Source organism: Emydura macquarii, unplaced genomic scaffold (assembly GCF_026122565.2).
Source record: "Emydura macquarii macquarii isolate MOO-44397 ecotype Brisbane River unplaced genomic scaffold, CSIRO-AGI_Emac_v2 contig_3379, whole genome shotgun sequence".
Classification (NCBI taxonomy): Eukaryota; Metazoa; Chordata; order Testudines; family Chelidae; genus Emydura; species Emydura macquarii.
The window spans coordinates 43,493-58,180 of record NW_027133516.1 but is presented as its reverse complement, the minus strand read 5'-3'; the positions used below and the strand labels follow the sequence as shown (position 1 = coordinate 58,180).

The following is a 14,688-nucleotide window of genomic DNA, read 5'->3' as shown; positions in this document are numbered from 1 at the left end:
TGGGGGTTGAGCCCCAGAAATCCTAGGCCCAGCCTTGTCGAGGTTACGGGCACCCCACCACACAGGAGAGTGGGAGGGGAGCCCTCGAGGTCAAGTGGGGCCTCTGGGTAAAGGGAGTGGGAGCAGGGACTCAGATCCTTTTGCTAACCAACTCTACCGGGGTATTGTACAAGCAAGGAAAGATCCCCACAATAGCAGGCCCATTCCCCCGCTTACATTTAGACCCTGCCCTAGGAACAGGCCTGGGGACTGCTCAGCGCTGGGAGGGGACAGTCTCTGCCGCGGGTGTCGCTGTCAGGGACAGAGATTCCCTCCGGCCTGGGCTGGGACTGGGCTGATGATCAGGGGAGCCGCGTTTTTACCCCCAGCTCTAACACCAGGATAGAAATAAGGGCGAAGCGTCCTGGAGAAGGTGTCGGTGAAAGTGAAGAGCTGGGACCTGTCAGTGACATTGTAAAATGAGACCTCGCCCGCCTCATAGTCCAGGAAAATCCCCACCTGGCTGGGCCTGACGCTCATGGGGAGGCGGGTCCAGGGAGAGGTAAGGGCCTTGTATTCCCCATCCCTCAGCCGCAGGGTCCAGTATCCATTCTCAGGTGAATTTGAGCTCTTCCCCTTCCTGCTCACAGATTCCCTACAAACCCCCAGCATCCAGTCAGGCTTGTCTCCCACCTCCACCTCCCAGTAACGCCTCCCACCTGGGAACCCCTCAGCACCCAGGACTTCAGGATAAGTATCAAATCTCTCAGGATTGTCGGGCAGATCCTGGTGTGTTTCTCCACATCTCACACGTTTCCGATCCTCAGACAGGACGAGGATGGGATTTGCCGCGTCTGGATCCAGAGTCACGTCCACTGGGGAGAGAGTCACAGAGTCAGGGCTGGGGCAGGGACTGGTCAGGGGGATCAAATGGAAATTAACCGGCGTCCCCGTTAATGGCTGGGGGGGGGGGGAGGATTGTTTCCTGTTAAGGGGAGTCAGGGCCCCTCTGCCCATGGGAGTGAACTTGAGGGGAAGGAGATCAGGAGTGGGGGAGGGGTGGGGTGGGAAGGTGTCAGCGGGGGCAGGGCAGGGGAGGGCAGCCCAGGGGTAGGGGAGGGGACAGGCTGATGCTGGGAGAGGCAGAGGAGGGGCAGAGGGGAGGGGCAGGCACAAGGGCAGTGGGGTGAAGAGAAGGATCAGGCACCAGGAGGACAGGGGGGGGTGAAGGGAGGGGCAGGTTCCAGGGGGCGCAGGGAAGCAATGGATGGAGGGGGCCCAGGCAGCAGAGGGGGGTGAGGCAATGGGGGGCTCCAAGGGGCAGGGAAATGAGGAGAGGGATGGATTGTAGGGGGCAGAAGGGAGTGAAGAGGAGGGTCAGGTGCCAGGGGTGGGGGGAGGAGGAGTGGGGCAGGTGCCAGGAGCAGCAGGGGAGGGAACGGGCAGGTGCCAGGGGCACAGAGTGAGGCAGGAGCTGGGGACAGCAGGGGTGTCTAGGGCAGGGGTGATCTCTGGAGGGCAGAGTGAGGGCTCGGGCAGGTGCCAGGGGGCAGAGTGGGGTGAGGGAGGTGCTGGCACCAGGGGACGGGGAGGTGGGGAGTGGAGTGGAGGGGCAGGGGTTGGTGCGGGATAAGGAAGGGGAAGGGTGCGAGGGAGATGCAGGGACCAAGGGGCAAAGGGAGGGGCTTGTGCCCTGAGGTTATCGAAGGGAGTCATCAGTGGGTGGAAGGGCAAGAGAAGAGGTGGGTACCAAGGGGACAGACAAGGGAGAGGGGAGGGGTGACAGCTGGAGACAGAGGGGGGCAAGGGAAGGGGCCTGCAACTGCCGTGGGGTGGGGGGGGGAGCAGATGGGCAGGCAGCAAGGGGGCAGGAGGAGGAGCAGACATCAGAGGGCAGAAAGGAGCAAGAGAAGGGGTTGGTGCCAGGTGGGTGGACACCTGTTGGGGGAGAAAAGGGGGGAAAGGAAGGGGCAGGCAAAAGGAGGAAAGGGCAGATGGGAGGGTGGGTGCCAGGTGCAGAAGGGGATGGGAAAAGAGGGGTGGGGAAGTCATGTGTGGTGGGGGGAGGAGGGAGTGAGGAGAGGGGCACTGAGAAGGAAGGGGCGAGGGGAGGGGTGGGTGCCGGGGGCAGGGCAGTGAAGGTGTGACTGTCTTTTCTCTCATGTTCACCCTTTCACAAGACGATGACACGTTTCATACCAAGTGGGTCTCCTGGCACAATCCGTGCGGTAACGTGACATGTAACGTTGTAAGATTCTCCTGAACGGCATCACTCAGTTCAGAGAAGCCGGCACAGCCCAGTTCTTCAGAAACAGGCAAACGAACACCTCAGCCAGGTGTCAGCGTAATCACACCCATGAGCACCTGGGGAGCAGCCGTTCTTCGGCAGGCAGAAGGGGATGAGCAGGAAATTCACATATTGGCACAGACACAGCCGGGGTCCCCGTCCCACAGCCCTGCTGTCGCCTTAACCCAGCTGCAAATATTTCTCAAAGAGGCGAGAAAAGTAAAGGAAACTAGAATAGAAACTAACCCCACAAATACCTCCCCTCCCCTCCCTTCCTTTCTACTCCCGGCAACAGACACACCTGAAACAACCCTGCCCTGGGGAGAGGTCCCGGCTGGCGGCGTCCAGCCAGTGAGCTGCAAAAGCCTGGGGTGAGACTTTTTTGCTTTCAATTTTTTAGTCTGAGAAGTTCAATGTTAGTTTGTGTTTTATTTTTTATTTCCTTTGTGACCAGTTCTGACTTTTATGCCTCATTATTTGTAACCACTTAAATTTCTTCTTTCTGTCGTTAATAACCTTGTTTTATCTAAACCAGTGTGTTTGGTTGACGTGTTTGGGACCCTTCACTTCAGATAACAGGGCTTGTGCACAGCGTTTTCTGTTAATGAAATGATGGACTTTCTCTGAGCTTTCGTTGGCTAGTAGAGCGCTGGGCAACCAGATGCACATTTCTGGGTGGAAAGTTTGGGACAGGAAGTTTGCTGGTGTCTCCTGCAGTGTAACTCAGCAGTGGCTGGCTATAGCACTCTTCCTGTGTAGCTGGGAGGAAGTGACATGCTAGAGACTGTGTGTGAATGCCCAGTGGCTGTTCTCACAGTGAAACAGTGTAAAAGGCACTCCAGACTGGAGAACTGAGGGCACAAAGCTGTTCAACAATCAAGATTGTATCTGGCCAATGTCACAGGGGGAAGGAAAGGGGCAGGCATCTGAAGAGTAGGGGGAGACAAGGGAAAGAACAGGGGCAAGTGGGATTGAGGGAGGTTGAGCAGAGGGGCAGACACAAGGAAGGGTGGGTGTGGCCCTAAGGAGGCAGAGAGAAAGGGGTGGGCACCAGAGAGCGGTGAGGACACCAGGGTGGAAGAGGGAATGAGGGGAGGCACAGATGGGCTGAGGGAAGGGATGGGAGACATAGAAGCAGAGGGAGAAAGGGGACAAGCAGCTGGCAAAGGTGTGTGGGGGTGAAGTGATGGGGAGCTCCAGGGTGCAGAGGGTGGTTGGGGGGAGGGGCAGGTGCCAGGATCAAAGGGAGGGGTGGGTTGCAGGGGGCAGAGTCCAAGTAAACTCCAGCAGGGGACTTTTCTTCCAGATCTTTTGGTCTATGCTGAATAATTTCAGGAGTGCTGAAGAGGGGAAACTGAGGCAGGGTGCTTGCAGGCCACCCTGAGGCAGCTGAGGGGATGCCCCAGGGCGCCTCCCCATGACAATTCTGTGAAACTGGCACCATGTAACAGAGCTGCTGCCCCTCCCCCCATGGACAGAGCCTGGCTCTCTCCAGTCTGGCTGTGTGGGCCCCTCACCGCGGTGTCTGACCCCAGCGGAGCCGGTGCCAGAGTGAGAACCTGGAGTGAGCGCTGAGCACAGGGTGTTTGTGCCTCCTGCCCAGCTCCCGGCCCCCCCGGCACAGCTCCCTGGCTGCTCCCGCTGCCCCACAGCCTCCGGATCCCTCTGAGCCTCCCCGTCATGACCTCAGGCTGCCCCTGCCCTGCCCCTGGGGGTATGGAGCCCCCTGCTGGCTGGATGCTGAACTGGGGGTGACCCAGGGCCCAGCACGGAGCCAGCCGGGTCTCTACAAAACCCTCTGCCCGACCCAGCCAGAAAGGCCCAGGGTGTCGCTGCTCCCATACTCGGACCCTCACTCCCCCTCCCCAGAGTTTGCTGCTCCCCCTGCTGGGCCTTGTCTGCTCTCAGACCAGGAGCCGTGCGGGGCCGGCAGCCCCTTGTTCTGTCTCTGCAGCGCCTGGCTCACTGGTGGACGCTATGTCAGTAATAACACTCCCTGCCCAGCCCCTAGGGGCTGCGTGACAGCGCGGGGCCTTCCCCACTGCAGAGTGTCCTAGTTACTCTGCCCCACACGGTCACCCAGCCACTCCCCAAGCGCCGGACACGGGTCCCTGGGATCAGAGCAGGGGGACTCGAGTGGCACTGCCTGGTCAGAGGCTGGTGGGGTGACTGGAAGGAAAGGGTTAATTCCAGTGCGGTGGCACTTTGCTGCCTGGCCCGGGTTGGTCTCTGCCCTCTGGGTGCAGCACAGGGCGTGTGTCTCTGAGCAGGTCCCTGCCCACTTGCCCCAGACACGGATAATCCAGGTGCCAAGGGAAGGAGCTGCGCAGCAGCACCGCACTGGTCCCAGCACGTGTTGAACCAGTGAGCGCAGCAGCAGAGGCAGCGGCAGAGGGGGGGCCTCAGCCATCGGAGCAGCAGCGTCCCCACCTGCAGGGAGGGGTCAGCGCTGGGCAACAGGCCGGGCTGGGTCAGGGGCTGGGAGCTCTGGCAGCGAGCGCGGCCTCAGCACCAACGGCCCTGCTGGACACCCTGGGCCTGGCCAGCCTGGGGCAGCCAGAGAGTCTCTCAGGGTCTGGGACTCTGCCCGGGAGGGGGTGACAGGTTGGGGTGCCCTGCCCAGGACAGGTGACGGGGGAGGGGACAGGATGCTCCCCAGGGGTCAGTGAGTCCCTAGGATGAGGCACCGGGAAGACGAGCTCAGGATCCCAACAGGCTCATGGGCCGGGGTCAGAACTGGCCGGAGCCCAGCCGTGCCGGGGCTGGTGGGAGGGGAGCCGGGATGTGCTGACTCTGGCAGGTCACAGGGAGAGAGCCCAGGTTTCGGGCACTACGTGGCGCTGGTGCCAGGAGCAGCTGCAGGGAGTGAATCTCTGCCAGGGGAGGGGCTGGAGTCACTGATACAGGTTTAGCCTCGGTTACCTGCAAATCCTCGGGCTCTTCTGAGTCCTGGAACAAACCAGCAGAGAGAGAGGTGAGAATTCACACCGCAGGGGTACCTGGTGCGGGGTCCAGTGCAGGGGGGGCAGACCCTGCTGTCCTGACGCAAACAGCCCTGAGGGTGCAGCAGCCGCTCTAGCCAGGTACATGGGCCTGTTCCCACCGCACCCAGCTCTGCACGTCTCACAACAGCCCAGGGCTGGACAGGTTCTGACTCTGTTTTGTCTTTTCTGACCCATGTTCTTGTCCCACGTTCACCTGCTGGGTTTCTCTCCTGTGCAGATCATTTCACACCCGCCCAGCCCAGGGGCTGCTCCATACAGGGGAACAGGCTCCCAGCAGCTGCTGTACCCTGCTGTAAGGTCTGAGGCCTTGTTTTTTGGCTAAGCAGTAACAGCCAGAGTAGGGGAGACAGTAGCCATAAGCTAAGCAGCATGCAGTCACATCTTCACCCTCCTGACATTACATCCAGTCAATGTAGTATCGGGCTGTTAAGAAGGTGCTACTGTCCTAATGGTACATACCACCACCAGATAAAGAAACAGATCTTAACATGCTTAAAGAAAACGTTGTTTGATAACATCTGTCTGGCAAGGAATCACTTATCAACAGTTGTGGTTGTAAACTCTACACTTCTTATTGTTTTGTCTGTATGGGACCCACTTCTTTATTGTGTATTGAATGATTTCTGTTTGGTTCTTTGCTTGTTTCTGGCTGTTGTATAACTAAGAGAACTAAATGTGGTTAATTAAGGTGGTCGGCTATGGTTGCTTAACGAATTATTTTGCAATATGTTAGGATTGGTCAAAGATTTATTTTGTAATATGATTGGTTAAGGTGTAGCTAAGCAGGACTCATGAGTATCTGAATGATCTGAAGAAGAATCCACCTCCAAGACACCGCCCAAGATCAGACCTGCTAGAATCCGCTGCACGACCCTTATATGCAGCAAGCAAAATCCAGGTGAGACTGATCTTGCCTGGCTACCAGGGAAAGTCCGCCTACCTGATGAGGATTCGTGAGCATAGCCCTGTATGCTTAGCATGTGTACTATGTTTGGTAATTATTAATAAATAGAGAATAGGGATATTACTGTGTAAGGCTCCTTCATAGGTAAAAGATCCTGCCGACCCACAGAGAATTATGCCCGGAGCCCTATGGATTGGGAGAGAGTGACCCTGAGCCCTAGAGTGCAAATTGTGTAAAGATAGGTTCCTTTCCCTGGAGCCCTACGGACTGGGAAAGGATGGGGGATCCTTACCCAGGATACGCCTGGAGCCCAACAGGCTGGGTAACACTGCCCTAAAACAGCTACTCAGGATTCTCACCTCTCTCTGCAGCCAGCCCCTCTGCAAGGAAAGAGAAAAAGAAAAATCAATAATGAGTCCCAGTCCCTGTATCACCAGTGCTAACAATCGTTCAGTCACAGCTCCCAGATGATACGATGTCAGTGAGAGAAGAGGCACTAAGGGCTTGTCTACACTTAAACCCCTACAGTGGTACTGCTGCAGATGCCCCACTGTAGCACTTCAGTGTAAACGCTCCCTATGCCGACGGAGGGGTTCTCCCATCGGTGCAGTTACCCCACGTCCCTGAGAGACAGGGACACAGGTCGACTTAATTACACCACTTAGGGGTGTGGATTTTTCATGCCGCTGACAGACAGTTCTGCTGATCTGATTTTCTGGTGCTGACCAGGCCTAAGGCCCAAGAAGCAGCTTTTCACTGGGATTTAGGCACCTAAAGGTGCAGACAGACACTTAGGGAGATTTGTCCAAGTGCTGAAGCAGGTCAGACACTTCACTCCTATTGAAATCAATGGGAGGTAGGTGCTTAGCCTGCTTTGGGGTGTTTGAAAATCCCACCACACCCCTAAATACCTCTGAAAATCTGCCCTAAGGTGCTCAAACACTAGGGCCAGATGCTCAGCTGGTGTAAATCAGCAAAGCTCCACTGACACCAGGGAGCTGACAACCTGGCCTGAGTCTGTCTGTGGTAACGTGTCTCACGCTGACCAGCTACCAACGTTCCCAAGAAATATCCCGCTTGTCCCTCTGCCCACGTAGGGCACATTGGAGGGAGACTCTCTCGTTTCCCAGCAGGAGGGCGCTGCCGCAGGGATAGTTGCAGCGGGGAAGGCACTTTCACGCCAAGCTCCTGTTCTCAGCCATCGATGTCTTTATGGGAAATCTGCCTTTCTGCTCAGAACAGCTTCCCTGGGGCTCAGAAATCCACCAGCCCCCTGCTCCCCTCCTCCAAACAGAGACAATCACAGCCCAGCAGCGTGGCTGTCAGGAGCCAGGACACGGGCAGCCAAGCACAGCGATCAGAGCAAGCATCAGGTGCTGAGAAATGGAACCAAGGGCCAGAAACAGAACCAGAACCAGAGCCAGAAGCTGAATGCCCGAACAGAGGGTCAAACCAGAGTCAGAGCCAGGAATGGGAGCTGAGAGTTAGAACTCGGTTATCTGGGTTAAAGAAGGCAGGAGCAGGGCTGGGTCCAAGGCAGAAGCGAGGCTGGGACAGGGCTGGACCAAGGGAAAGAAGCAAGACCAAGGGAGTGTCTAACCCAGCAACAAGTCAGGGAATTACATTTGTACCAAGGCAGCTTCCAGGAGTTTCCCCTAGGCCTTAAACAGCTTGCCTGGGCCAAGGGTGGGGAGCCCTGTCAGCCAGGGCCTCTGGGCAGGACCCAGGACATCCAGGGGTGCTTGGCCCCACAAGCTCACAGCCCATCAATGGCTGCCCTACCAGCAGTGCTGGCTGCGGGTGTGGATGCAGCAATTGCCCACGGCCCCACAGACCAGATTCTCGCCCTGTGGATCCTCGTAGCAGCTCCATGTTCAACCTCAGCTGGCTGAACTGCAGATCTAGAGCAGTGAGCAGCAAATCAGAGCCGGAGAGAAACACCCAGAAATTCTGAACAGCAGCAGCTGCAGGAGAGTCAGCCCCTGAGCTCAGCTGGCCAGGCCAGAGCGGCAGTGACTGCGAATGATCTGCCCCGCTCGGTATGAACACTCAGGGACTGACAACAACCCAACCAACGGGGGCCTCCCTCCTGCAGTCTCAGCTCCGCAGCTTCCCCCTGGGAGTCCCCCACCTGTCCCTGCCCGGACACTGTAAGAGAGAAACCCTCGGAGCGTCCCTTACCCAGGAATCTCGTTACAGCCCCCTGGAGATTGTTCTCTTGAGCAAAATCCTGGATTCTCTTTTCCAGCTGAGGGGATTTGGGCACCGGATGTGGAGACGTCGCCTCCTTTCCCCTGCAGAGACATGAGCGTGTTTATTCCTCTCCATCCTCAGCCAGGAGTTCCCACCCCCCTAAGCCAGAAAGGAGAGCCTGAAGGGGTTGCTCCCAGGACTGTGAGAGGGGCCCATTCTCCAGGCCCAGCCACTCCTCAGTGTCTCCTCTCAGCCTCCAAGGGACCTGGTCTCTCCCCAGGGGGAGGGGCGTTCTGGGACGTGGAAACGGCCCGTCTGAGGCATGACCTGGGACACTCAGCTCTTTCCTCACATGCCCCTGGGCCCCCTCACATGGGACAGTCTTTGGGTCATGACAAAGCTGGGGCCTGGTCCTAGCTGGGCCCTCGGGGTGACAGGCCCCAGCCCCAGTAATGATCCCCTGAGCCAGTCTGGCTCCAGGGAGGATTCTCCAGCCCAGAGCTGTGGGGCGATCCCCTCCCCAGGGTAGGTCACAGAGCCACAGCTCCAGCCACCCTAGGGCTATGGGGAGGGAGGGGGGCTGGATCCAAAGGATGAGACCATTCCATGGTCGGGGATCTGGGGGCTGGGTCTGTAGCCAGGTCTCTGAGCCTCTCGAGCCTGGATGTACCTGCTCACGGCGCTTCTGACACCCTAGAGGGAAACGAGAGACAGAGCAGAGAATCAGTGCCCAGGGTCCAGCCCAGCCACTGCCCCAGACGGGTCACTCTGCTCCCACAGTCCAGCCCCACAGGCTGCTCCTCAGTGGGGTGGAGGCACTAAAGGGCTGAGCCACCTCTTTCCCACCAGCTGCTCTGCAGGGACGGCCGGGCCCCTGAGCTGAGCCCTGGGGCTGGAACAGCCTTTCGCCAGCCTCCCTCTCCTTCCCTCCCTGACGGCCCAAACTCCTGTCTCTCTGCAGACTCGGGGCCCCGGCCCTGCAAACTCCCTGGGCCGGGCTCTCTGCACTGAGTTACCCTGTGAGCACCAAGTGACTCAGGGGCCGTCCCCTCCCTGCGCTGGGCTCTGGGCACGTCTGACACGGTCTCACCTGCAGGAATTCATGCGCTGGCTGCTGACACTTCCCCTCCAGCTCCGTGATCAGGGCGCTGAGCCGGGAAATCTCCTCACACAGCTGGGTGCTGTTTTCCTCCCTCCTCTTCCTGATCTCCTCATCCAGCTCCCCCAGCCGGGCCAGCAGGAGGCGCTCTTGTTCAGGCAGGAACTGCCGCAGCTGCTCAACCTCGGATACCACCAGCTGCCTCTCCACTTCTGTCTGCCTCTGGGGGGCACAGAGAGATGCAGGGTCAGGGCAGGGCGGGGACACAGGGAGAGCGGGGCACCATGGGAAATGGCACAAAGCCTTGTCCAGGCTGCACAGAGCGTTTCATGTCACTTCTCTGCCAGTAGAACTTTGTCTGCACCAGGGCTCTGGCCAGGAGTAAAAAATGTCACAAAAAATCATCCCCCAAACCCCATCACGGTACCAGCAACAGATTTCAGTGTAGACCAGGCCTTGGCAAACGCTGCTGCCCAAACACCCGATGGCATCACTGGAAATGTCTGACACTCAAACCCTGGGAGCAGCAAATGTCTCCCCCAGCTTCACCCTGACCCCCTGCGACACCTGTGCACATTCAGCAGTTCTAGTCTCCTCTCACCCCCAGTGCTACAGAGGCAGAGCCAGAGGCTGCTCCCAGCTGCCCTGTGTGACCCCCTGACTTCAGTGGGAATTAACACCAGGGTCACAGAGCATCTGACCCTAACCCCACTGACTTCAGTGGGTCACTCCTGATTTACACCAGGTACCTGAGAGCAGAGTCTGCCCCGCGCTGTTTAAATGCCCTAAACTCCCTCACTGCATCGACCCTGGAAATCCTTCACCCTCCTGAATTACAGACACCAAACAGGGCAGAGACTCCCCCTGCTGCTGTCGCTGGCGCCCCTGGGCAAACCTGCTGGGCGGGGCAGGGCACCTACCAGGAGCCTCTCGCTCTCCTTGTCCCAGTCGGATTTCAGGCCCTGCAGCTCTTCTCTCTCCTCCCTCAGACGCTGCAGGCGGCTCAGGATTTGCTCCTGCGAACACAGACAAGGGCTCTGGGGGCTGGTTCGGGTCCTTGCTTTGTGCCCTGTGATCGTCACTGAGCAGAGGCTGGGGAACCACGTCCCCTTCTCCAACCCACTGAAAAGTGACTGACCCCAGCTCCAAGGGAACTCCCCAGGCAGAGCTGCTGGGCCCGGCCCGGCTCCTCCCCAGCACCATCAGCCCCAGGAACGTTCTTTGGTCCCGGGATCGGGCACTTCCCAGGTTCCAATCCAGGGCTGGTCAGACCCAGGCCAGGGGCTCTGTGAGTGCAGAGGCTGGGCCTGTAACTCCCAGCCATGGCGATAACTGCGCCCTACCCTGTACTCCTGGGCAGCCTCCTCGATGGGCAGCGCGGTGTGAGCGCGGTGAGCCCGGGACTCTCTGCAGATCACGCAGATGGGGGTTTGATCCTCCTGACAGAAGAGTTTCAGAGCCTCCTGGTGTCTCTCACACACTCTGCCCCCCTCGGGCTCCGGCACCGCCTGCAGCCTCAGGCGTTTCACTAACTGCACCACGTTGCCCAGCTGCCTGTTGGGCCGCAGGTGTCTCTGCTGGGCGGGTTCTCGGCACTGGGGGCAGGGGAAGTTTGGCTCCGACTCCCCCCAGCACTGGCTGATGCAGGCTCGGCAGAAGTTGTGCCCACACTCGATAGTCACCGGCTCTGTGAAATACTCCAGGCAGACGGAGCAAGTCACTTCGTCCTGGAAGCTCCCGGCCAGCTCCCCGGCAGCAGCCATGGCTCCTCCGCCCGGGCGGGAACAGCCGCTGCGGGTTAGTTTCACTTTCCCTTCCCTGAGCTCAGAGAAGCCGGTTTGGCTGGCGCTGGCTGGGGCGTTTCCCTTCCTGCTGTTCCCAGCGGGCCGGGCTGAGCTGCAGCGAGTCACCGCCAGTGTCACAGCCCCGGGGCAGGGCAGACAGAGCCAGGGCCAGGGCAGTTGTTGGGTCTGGCTTTGGTTTGTCATATTATATTTTTATTACATTTTTAAATAGCTACAAACACACACAGAACAAACAGACATAACCAATGGTACCTAAACTTCTCATAACACATTAACAGCTCACAATATGTGAACCATTTGCTAGGTAACCTCAGATACATTTGAAAGATATCTATAATATGAATGGTAAAATGTAAATCAATTATTTGTATTACACAATTTAGAAAAAACAAAATTTGCTTCCAAAAATCCAACTATTTAAAGAAAAAATAAGTTAAAATAACAAATGGAGGGAAAGTTCAGAGGAAGGGGATAGAGACGGGCAGGAAGGAAGTGGGTGTAGAGCAGGGGGAAGCTAGGGGGCCCCCATATATTAAATAGGATCATTGAGATACTGCCAGGAAAACATCCCAGAGCTCTGAGAATTGTTCTGGGGTGTTTCTGGGATGGTTTTCAATTCTTTCCATGGTCGCCAAGCTTACAATGTCTGTGCTCCAGTCTGCCACTGCTGGTCACTTTTTGGATTTCCTTTTGTAGTACTTGTCTTTTAACAATTATTAGTTCTCTGCATAACTAAAGTGTTTCAGGTTTATTCAGCTTCCAATTAACATCCATTTGGTTTTAAATTATCTGTTTGTCTTTTTACACAATTTTATTTGATAGGAAAAGAATTAATTCTGCAGTTCAGTTCTGCAGGTATAGGAGCAGGCCCAGAGTCTGTGAATTAAGTTAGCACCTGCTCAGTCACAGCATCAACATTTGTCTGATTTAGCACCATCAGTTTTGAACAGTTGTTGAGGGGTCCCATGCATTCTCCGTAGGATTGTCAGCTGGATTAATCTTAAACAGAGATCCAAGGAGCAGTTCAGAGCAGTGGCTAAAATTTGTTTCCATTGGATAGCAAAGAATCATTGGCCTAGTTCCTCCTCCCATTTCTTTTCTAAGGAATCTGTGTTTAATTCAAATTTGCTGGCCGAGTGTTGCCATAGGCTTTGATGATCTGGGTAATATTTCGAGAAATAAAAACAGTTCTGCTGGATCGGAGTAGCACAGTCCTTGGCCAAACAGCTGGAGATGGCGTGTTTAAGCTGGATATATTGTTAGGCTGATAGAAACACATGGGATGTTTTTCAGGGGACAAGGCAATGTGCCATGTTTATTATGAGAGAGCACAATTGCAATCATAACTAATAATTGATACCTCACACACACACACACACACACACACAAATGTTCTGCAGCTGATCGTGTATTATTCTCTGTCCTGACTGTAGCTTGTGATCGCAACTTGAGTTTGTAGCTGGTGTTTGCAGCTCTTGGCGGCTAACTGGCCAGGGAAGCCGGGCAGGAGGAGGAGCAGGGTCTCTGCCGGGCGCGCACCAATGCTTTTTGATGTTGCTAACGAGAACGTTACCCAGAGCTTTTCATTTTCACCCATCTTTTTATATGTTTTAGTTTTAAAGTGAGTTTATGGATCCTGCTGTGTCATGCTGCCTCAGGGTTCTGTGTGACCATTGATCACCAGTCAGTTTCAGACGTGACGTTTATCTTATAATGTTTTTTTTTCCCCTAGGGTGGTTCCTTCTTGCTTTTCCAGGGTGTTGTCTGTATTTTTCAGCCATCGAGGTGGTGTTGGCGTTTGTATTCCACCCCATCATCAGGAGAGGCTGGGGCTGGAGACTGATTCCATCACTCATACTCATTTACATATTTAAATGAATTATACACACCTAAATGAATTTCCAGCAAGACTTAGACTAGTTAATACAAAATGCAGTATACATATTCAAAATGGAGTTTCAGTTACAATCTGGAACCATGTCAGACATTGGTTAGAATGTTATAGAACAAGCGATTAAACAGAGTTACTTTAGTTACAAGAAAACAGCGAGAGTCCTGTGGCACCTTGAAGACTAACACATTTATTTGGGCAGAAGCTTTCGTGGGCAGAAACCTGCTTCATCGGATGCATGAAGTGGAAACTTTGGTTTGGTAGGTCTATATACACATGCAAGGATGGGTGAGTTACATCACAGTGAGGAGGGCGAGTGTTAACGAGGTTAATACAATCAGGGTGGATGAGGCCATTCACAACAGTTGTTGAGAAGGTGTGAATGTCAAAAGAGGGAACATTATTTTTTGGAGTGGGCTAACCACTCCCAGTCTCTATTCAGACCTAGTCTGATAGTGTCAAGTTTGCATATGAGTTCCAGCTCTGCAGTTTGGTGCTGGAGTTTGTTTTTGAAGTTTTTTTATTGAAGTATGGCAAATTTCAAGTCTGTTACTGAGTGTCCAGGGAGAGTGAAGTGTTCTCCTACTGGTTTTTGATTGTTACCATTCCTGATGTGTGATTTGTGTCCATTTATTCTTTTGCATAGTGACAGTCCGGTTTGGCCAATGTACATGGCAGAGGGGCATTGCTGGCACGTGATGGCGTATATCACATTAGTCGATGTGCAGGTGAATGAGCTCCTGATGGTGTGGCTGATGTGGTTAGGACCTGTGATGGTGTCACTTGAGTAGATATGCGGGCAGAGTTGGCAACGGGGTGTCGTGGAGGAAAGATCACGCAGCTTCACTTTTAGGGTTAGATCGAGTAGAACTTTATTCTGACAGACACACAGAGAGCTATGGCCATAGGGAAGCCCATCAGCACGCTCCTGTGCTGATCTCTGGAACTTCGCCTTGCTATCAGATACAAAGGACTTACATAGATCGTATAGTGGAGTTTCTTAACAGGTTAATTACCTCATGCAAGGTAATTATAACACACAATGGGGGTTTCCAAGTGCTAGCCTGTCCTGGTGGGTCTTCTGGTGCCAGGAAGTCTAGGATCACGTACAGACACTTGCTATCTTATCTGACAGGGGATGTGCATGTTCGGACTTCAAAGGTGGCTAAGCTGTACAACATAGACTAGCGAATTTGCATGTGGATGGTAGGGCTAAGACATTCCACTTGAACTTAGCATTTCTATCAGTTTCAGACAAAGGTATTCTGTCAGTGATTTTTCTGATTTCACAATCCCCCCTTTTGTACTTCTAGTACAACTTTGACAAAGATTTTGACCCGACAGGGCATATTTATCTGTTGCTTCTTTACACAATTTACTATAGGAGAGAGAATTACAACAGCATTGGAACTAAAAATTCTACTAAATACACTTTGGTTTGCCTGTACCACAAATCAATTTTCTGTAGTTTAGGTTCAAGTACTTGTCCCGCTATAGATTATACTTTCCCACAATCCCTCACTCT

The 14,688-nt window shown here is 54.9% G+C and overlaps 1 protein-coding gene across 1 annotated transcript; it reads right to left on the bottom strand.

Moving 5' to 3' along the window:
• Positions 1-11,273, bottom strand: LOC137143989 (E3 ubiquitin-protein ligase TRIM39-like). The gene is made up of 6 exons (XM_067534072.1): positions 10,811-11,273; positions 10,388-10,483; positions 9,459-9,689; positions 9,039-9,061; positions 8,357-8,469; positions 1-854 (listed from the first exon to the last, which is right to left on the bottom strand). Exons 1-6 carry the CDS (start codon positions 11,228-11,230, stop codon positions 295-297), a joined length of 1,443 nt encoding a protein of 480 aa, XP_067390173.1. The 5' UTR covers positions 11,231-11,273; the 3' UTR covers positions 1-294.
• Between the last annotated feature and the right edge of the window lie 3,415 nt (positions 11,274-14,688).

What these genes read in the sequence shown, in the direction of transcription:
- LOC137143989 (XM_067534072.1), bottom strand. Translation starts at nt 11,230, where the DNA reads ATGGCTGCTGCCGGGGAGCTGGCCGGGAGCTTCCAGGACGAAGTGACT. An exon ending in GTCAGAAGCGCCGTGAGCAG is followed by an intron (nt 8,470 to 9,038) that starts GTACATCCAGGC and finishes ATGTCTCTGCAG; the next exon opens with GGGAAAGGAGGCGACGTCTC. An exon ending in GGCTGTAACGAGATTCCTGG is followed by an intron (nt 855 to 8,356) that starts GTAAGGGACGCT and finishes CTCTCTCCCCAG; the next exon opens with TGGACGTGACTCTGGATCCA.